This window comes from Condylura cristata, unplaced genomic scaffold (genome assembly GCF_000260355.1).
Source record: "Condylura cristata isolate star-nosed mole 26May11 unplaced genomic scaffold, ConCri1.0 scaffold00018, whole genome shotgun sequence".
Taxonomy (NCBI): Eukaryota; Metazoa; Chordata; class Mammalia; order Eulipotyphla; family Talpidae; genus Condylura; species Condylura cristata.
Genome location: NW_004567119.1, coordinates 41,845,599 through 41,852,946, shown reverse-complemented (window position 1 = coordinate 41,852,946; position 7,348 = coordinate 41,845,599). Strand labels below are relative to the sequence as shown.

At 44.6% G+C, this 7,348-nt stretch overlaps 1 protein-coding gene across 2 annotated transcripts in view; it reads left to right on the top strand.

Annotated features, from left to right (window-relative positions):
- The first annotated feature begins 1,661 nt into the window (after window positions 1–1,661).
- EIF2D (eukaryotic translation initiation factor 2D) overlaps window positions 1,662–7,348 on the top strand; it is a 17,282-nt gene continuing 11,595 nt past the window's right edge. Inside the window, exons 1-5 of one of the 2 annotated variants that reach the window (XM_004685570.1) lie at window positions 1,662–1,921; window positions 2,858–3,048; window positions 4,056–4,139; window positions 4,671–4,761; window positions 7,204–7,311. In XM_004685570.1, coding sequence (XP_004685627.1) covers window positions 1,866–1,921; window positions 2,858–3,048; window positions 4,056–4,139; window positions 4,671–4,761; window positions 7,204–7,311 — 530 coding nt within the window. In that variant the 5' untranslated portion in view covers window positions 1,662–1,865. The remainder of the gene's footprint in view (window positions 1,922–2,857; window positions 3,049–4,055; window positions 4,140–4,670; window positions 4,762–7,203; window positions 7,312–7,348) is intronic. The other variant, XM_012726978.1, reaches the window with a different exon arrangement.

The following is a 7,348-nucleotide window of genomic DNA, read 5'->3' as shown; positions in this document are numbered from 1 at the left end:
GATTGAACTCATGCTGAAGTGGCTTTAGCTATTTAGTGCTGTGCTTTAACCCGCTGCGCCACCAGGGAGGGCCAGGGGAAGCTTATTTTTTATTATTTCTATTTCCATGCCTGTGATTGGTTTGTTCAACTTTTATTTTTCTTCCTGGGTTAGTCTTGGTAGACTATAATAATCTGGAAATGTGCCCATTTCTTCTGGATTCTCGAATCTTTTGGCATATCATTGTTCTTTGTAATCTCTTATGATCATTTGTATTTCTGTGCTAATTATGCCAATCACGTATCTTTCATATGTGATTTGTCTGCTTTGTTTATCTTCTTTAAGAATCAATTCTTATTTTCATTGATTTTTTTTCTAAATCTTTTTGATCTCTTTTATTAATTCCTTCCTTCTACTAAATTTGGGTTTCTTTTGTTTCTTTTCTCCAAGTTGCTTTAGATATAGATAGTATTAGATTGTGGTTTTTCCTTGCTTCTTGATATGGGCCTATATTGCAACTACCTTCCCCCCTTGGGACTTCTGTTGCTGCACTCCAAGGATTTTGGTAACTTATATCATCCATTTTCATTTATCTCAAGATATTTTTTTAAAGATCTATTTATTTATGCATACAGAACTGGGGTACAGGCCAGAGGTGCAGGGGCGGTGAGAGGATTCACCAGAGACAGAGTGGGGAGCAGAACAGGCCGACTGACGAAGTTCACTGCTGAGGGGTGCACTGCTGAGGGGTGCAGGTCAGGAGAGGTCTGCTGCACCATGTGGTCACCCCCGGGGCTGGGGATTGAACTCATGCTGAAGTGGCTTTAGCTTCTTAGTGCTGTGCTTTAGCCTTCTGCCCCACCAGGGAGGGCCCTATTTTTAAAAGATTTATTTATTCATACATACAGAACTGGGGTACATGCAAGAGGTACAGAAGGTGGGAGGATTAATCAGAGACAGACTGGGGAGCAGCAGGCGAGACTGGAGACGTCTGCTACACCATGTGGGTCACCTCCCTGGCTGGGGATCCACCTCATGCTGCAGTGGCTGCGGATGCGGATAGCTTCATAGTGCAGACAGTTAACCCCCTGCGCCACCAGGGAGGCCCTTCCCACAGATTTTAAAATAACATGAATATACTTAATTACTATGTAAGCCAAATCCCCACATTACGTACCCAAAAGGTACATAAATATGGTCAGACATATTTTAAAACAGTAGATTTGAAGGGTGTTTGTAGTTTTTCCCTTCATAAGATGAAAGGCAAACTTGGGACAAGAGTGAAACTGTTACTGCCATCCTACGTAAATGAAAAAACAGGACGGAGAAAATCGTGACGAAAATCGTAGCTGAAGCCTCTAACGCGCAATAAAATGTAAAGATTTTACTAAAAAAAGTCCTCAAGGAAAGCGTTCAAGAGGATTGCAAGTTTCATAAAACACAAAAGTGCAATTCATTTCGTGGTATTAAAGTAAATCGGGTTTAAGGCAACACAACAGAGATTGAAAGCAACACACCCTGCAGTGGACGAAGGAAAAGCCGAGGAAGCCCCACAGACAACAGCGCACGCCCCTTACTCGCGCAGGCGCAAAGCCGGCCGCCTGTGGGCGTGGCGTCACGCCCCGCGCAGGCATCCGCACCTACTCCCGGGGCCCAGCCCCAACCTGCTTCAGTGCCTCAATCCGCCACTAGGGGCCGCCGTTAGCCCCGCAGCAGCTACAGCCGCAAAAGTGCGCCGCCCGGGTTTCCAGCCGGGCCTCTTTCCCAGCCGGTCCCCGACATGGCTGCCCCCAGGGCTGCGGGTCGGGGAGCTGTCGCGCTCTCGCTTTCTTGACAGCCCCTGACTTCTGTGTTCTCCTTGCCTACCCCACGCCACTCCAGCAGACATGTTTGCAAAGGCCTTTCGGGTCAAGTCCAACACGGCCATCAAGGGGTCGGACAGGTGAGGGAGGGCAGTGCCTACGCCGCCCAGCAGGGCGCCCAGACGTCTTGGGCCCGGTTGGCCGACCAGCTCTCTCTGGGTTGAGTCAGCTGCTCCGTGGGGAAGGCCTAGGGGTTTAGCCCCGGGAAGGGACCTCTGGGACCTTGGTGGGTTAGACACATTTGGAGGGTGAAGGTGATTTATCTCCTAGGTTCTTTTCTGGATAATCTAGTTAAAGGAAAACGCAAAAATCAGCCACAGATCATTCAAGGTGTTGTGGAGGATGCAAAAATGAAGGAATACAGGGTCCCTTGCCCTCCAGAGAACTTAGAAGCTGTTGGGAGAGATCAGATAGGGCGCTGAGAACTGCAAGTGTATGAGAAACAGTGTCTAGTTATTATTTACAGCAGGGGAGACAGGAGAGGATAAGGTACTGGTAATTAGGAGAAATGTGTCTATTCAGACAGTAAATGCAGCCGTCGCCTTTGGAATTTTGGAGCCAGTGTTCCAGAGTTGTCATTTCTGGGGCCCTGGCTTACTGTTTAAACTAATAGACTTGCTAAGCATATATGAGAATGGAGTCGTCCATGGCGAAGACATGGAGTGAGGAAGTCAGGATTGAGTCTTCAGTGTCAGACTGTCTTGGATTGCTAAGTGAGCTTCAGTTTTTCTCTATGTAAAATGAACAGTCATGCCCCAGAAACATGACGATACTTTGAATAAGAAAGAGAATAGAATATTCTAAAAAAGTATGTGAGAATGGAGCAATTAGAAACCAGCAGTCTTTTCTTGACCGTTGTGATTTTATAGTAAATCCTTTGGAATCCACTGCATTATTTTATATAATAAATATGTATATTCATTGTAGAGTGTGATAAATAATAACACTATATAATTCATAGATTATTAAAATCTATCCAGGCAGCATTCATAATTGTATTGGTGTGCTTTCTGCAGGCGAAAGCTTCGTGCTGATGTAACCGCTGCTTTCCCCACCCTTGGAACGGATCAGGTCTCTGAGTTAGTACCTGGAAAGGAGGAACTCAATGTTGTGAAACTGTATGCTTACAAAGGGGATGCAGTGACTGTGTACATGAGTGGTGGTAACCCCATCCTGTTTGAGCTGGAGAAAAATCTATATCCCACAGGTATGGCAGTAGGCTGGAGGTGGCCACTACTTGAATTCTTGCCTGACATCTGCTTTTCTGTTTCTTTCATTAACCTGTCTTTATAGAGCAAACATGCCCAGTATTTCCCAACATCTTCCATAAGGATCTTTTTGGGTCTAGTGTTCTTATAGTTGGGTTCTTCAACTCCAGGTGCTGCTAAAGGACAGAAAAACAGGGCTGACAGAAGAGAGAAAGTCACCAGAGGAAGTTCTGAAAATGAAGGAACAATAGTTTAAAATGGGTTAACTGGGGATGGAAAGGGTATAGATCTTGAAAAGGGTAGAACTTCTGGACATGTAAAAAAAAGTTTCTTAAAAGCAGCGTTTTCTTAAGATGCTAAAGATACTGTGAAAGGAAAGAAGCTGGAGTAACTAAACTCATATCCAGCTGTCTTAGTGATGTACATCAGCAGAACTGTTTCTTAGGCTCAGACTGACTTAATTCTTTGCTTTATCTTTGTCACAGATCTCACAGATGCAGTGTCCACTGCCCGCCCCAACTACTGACCCCCACTTGGCAGCAACAATGCAATGGGGTCTCCTTGGGCTATCCTACCCATACCTCACTTTGCTGCTATTCAAACATAGATCCCACTGATCACTACAGAATCAGAAAAATAGAAATAATAAACATGGAAAAGTATTAAATTTTCGTACAGACAAAGTCCTGTTCTTGGGTTTCTTGCTTCTGTTATAAATAGAATCCCTGTAGGGTCTGCCCCCACTTTCATTCACTGTGACCATTTGCTGTGGTTGCAGTGGAAGTAGGACAATAGGTACCTCCCAGTCTCAAGTGACATCAGTTTCCTAAGTCTTTTTTCTCCTCAAGAATGAAGCCTCATTGAGTATCCACTGATAAACTCTCTTTAGCCATGACTTGAGTTTCTTTTCTCTCCTAATTAAAGTGACCGCAGTGTTTGACTTTGCCCGTTTCCCCAGGGATTGATTTTTTGGTAGTAAGTGTTTTCCGGATTTCTTTTTGAGCAGTGTACACCCTGTGGTCCTATCCAGATCTTCTGCCAACTTTCACGACATGGCCTCTGGTACTTGAAAAACTGATGGGGGGAGCAGGTAAGGTTTTCCTGTATTCTGGCTATTGTCTTAACCTACTTAGTAAGGGACTAATTTAATAAATGTACTCACTTCCTGTACTCATGCAGCTGAAACATGAAATCCCCTTGTTGTCTCCCCCATCCCTCACCAGTGTGTGCTGTGTCTTACAGTTGGCTGGTTCCATGAATGCTAGGCTTCTCTGACCCTTCTATGAGGCCTAAGTAAGATGAGTGATGTGAACGGACTTTGTGACCTGCCATACTTGAAATCAATAAGCTGAATTTAGGGAACCACGATGAGCTAGATGATGGAACTGGATCATCAGCTTGGTGCTTCAGTTTGCCTACCAGCATCCCCTCTTCCCTACCCCCTCCCCTAAGGGAAAAGGTCTTACACTCAGGTTGCCATTTAAAATTTTCAATATGAATAACATAGTTGATATATAATAGTTTTGTTTGTTGAGTAAATGAATGAATAAATGGTGAAGTAAAGATGGGTTTAGATGGAGGCTTATGGCAGGTTGTGATGCTTTGCTTTTGTTTGCTGCAGATTTAATGTTGCCGGGACTGGTGGTGCCCCCTGCTGGTCTGCCTCAGGTACAGAAGGGTGACCTCTGTGCCATTGTCTTGGTGGGGAACAGGTAACTGTGCTGGTGAACTGTGCTTCTGGGAAAACATAACTAAAAGGGGAATAGGGAATGAAAACATCTAAAACATGTAGATAAAGGATTCAATGAAGAACAAAGCAAAGCAAAATACTAGGTTCTGTGGGAAGAAGCAGAGTGTGAACTGTTGGGGAAATAGCACCGAACCTGTGGGGTGTCCCCATTTCTGGGCTAAAAGTACTTACTGCTACTGCTCCTCCTTTTATCTTTTTAAGATTTATTTATTTATGCATACAGAACTGGGATACAGGCCAGAGGTGCAGGGACAGTGAGAGGATTCACCGGAGACAGTGGGGAGCAGAACAGACAGGTTGATGAAGTACACTGCTGAGGGGAGCAGCGAGGAGACAGCAGAGGTCTGCTGCGTCATGTGGGTCAGCTCCCTGGCCGGGGATCGAACTCGTGCTGCAGTGGCTACAGCCAGCTTTGTAGTGCTGTGCTTAACTCCTTGCGCCACCAGGGAGGGCCCCTGCTTCTCCTTTTAATTTTTTATAAAACAATTAGATTTAGAGAGAAGTTGCTGAGGCAGTATGAAGGCCTGAAATCTCAGTTTTGTTTAATGATAACATCTTACATACCCACTATATAGTTATCAAAACCAAGGAATTAACAGTGATACAGTCCTACTAACAAATTAGACTTTTTCTACTGGATGATGCGTTTTCCTGTGTCTAATCAAGGATACCACATTGTGTTTAGTTATCATGACTGTTTTGTGAAATTTTCTTTTTCTTTCCTTGTCTTTCTAATACTGACACTTTTTTCTAATTCTGTAAAGTCACCTGTTTTAAACAAGTACATGGTTTTTGTGTATTTACAGAGTTGTTCAGATATCATCACACTCTTTCTTTTTGTGAGTAATTCAGGAAGTAATCATACACTTAATCCTGAAAATCAGATGTCCCCTTACCCTACGACCTTTTTTCCGAGAACTAGCCATTATTTTGATGCCTGTCCTCACTAGCCCTTTTAAATGCATATATACACTTAAACATATAAAAATTGGGGTTTGTAGGTTTAAACATACATTCAGAACTATGCTTTTTTGGTTTTCTTCTCTCACGGTAGAGTGGACATTTTCCATTTCAGCAAGCGCAGATACACTGGATCTTTTTTTTTAAAAGATTTATTTATTTATTCATACAGAACTGGGGTACAGGCCAGAGGTGTGGAGGGCGAGAGGATCTACCAGAGACAGAGCGGGGAGCAGAACAGGCAGATGGATGAAGTACACTGCTGAGGGGAGCAGCGGGCGGGCCAGGAGAGGTCTGCCACGCCATGTGGATCTTCTCTGGGGCAGGCGGGGATCGAACTCATGTGGAAGTGGCTTTGTTTTCTCATTGCTGTGCTTTAACCCACTGCACCACCAGGGAGGGCCGATACACTGGATCTTTTTACCTGCTGTGTGGTGATAGAAGAGGTCATCTCCTGGTGGACACTGTGTTCCCCCCATTTGTTTCACAAATAGTTTCTTTCACAGGACATTTTTCTTTTTACTTTTTAAAGATTTATTTATTTATGCATTCAGAACTGGGGTACAAGCCAGAGATGCAGGGGCGGTGAGAAGATTCACCAGAGACAGAGTGGGGAGCAGAACAGGCAGATCGGCAGATCATCGAAGTACACTGCCGAGGGGAGCAGCGGGCGGGTCAGGAGAGGTCTACTGCGCCTTGTGGGTCAGCTCCCTGGCTGGGAATCAAACTCATTCTGAAGCTTCTGCAGCTAGCGTCATGGTGCTGCACTTTAACCCATTTGTGCCCAGCTTAGTTTTTAAAGGTCAGGTGCTGGGAGCTCTGCCCTTGAATTTTCTCTGTAGCTCTAGGTGACCTGTCCTTTCTGTCTCTGTCCAGCCCATCACAAGCCCTATAGGTGATTTGCCAGTAGTGCCTGAGTCACACTGGGCTCGGAAGTTTCCCACCTGGCTTGGAAGTTTCTATAGTTACTATAAAATTGGTGTTTATATATATATTCTGGACACACCTAGTTCTGTGATGGTTAAACAGAGCAAACAAACTTTCTAGTGAGTGTGATTATTTGTCTCGTCTTTCTCTGGCATCCAGTGTCTAGATGGTCGTGTCTTCTTTAAAGTTGAGGTCATTTATAGTTTTGAAATGAAAAAGAAGTTTAAATTTCCTGCCTGGTCTTGCCTTGATGTAATTCAGACCAGGGCTATAAGAAACACAGTGATAATGTCAGCACAGCAGTTACTCATTCAGAGGACAAATGCTTGGTAAAGGGGTTTTTTAAGTCATATTTATAGGTCATCTCAGGAAAATTGAGACTAGACTGGCTTTACTTTTATTCTACAAGTGGGTGCTTCGTGTTTTTAACCAGCGTGCTTTCAGCACATTGAGGCTCTGAGCTGGGCTTAGCCCCACAGACGCCCTGATCCTTGTCTCTGCCTTACTTCCTCCTCAGGGCCCCTGTTGCCATTGCGGTCGCTGCCATGTCCACAGTTGAGATGGTGACTTCAGGCCTGAAGGGCAGGGGCTTCTCCGTGCTCCACACCTACCAGGATCACCTGTGGTGGGTTCAGCATCTCTCATGGTTCTTGCTTTTTAAG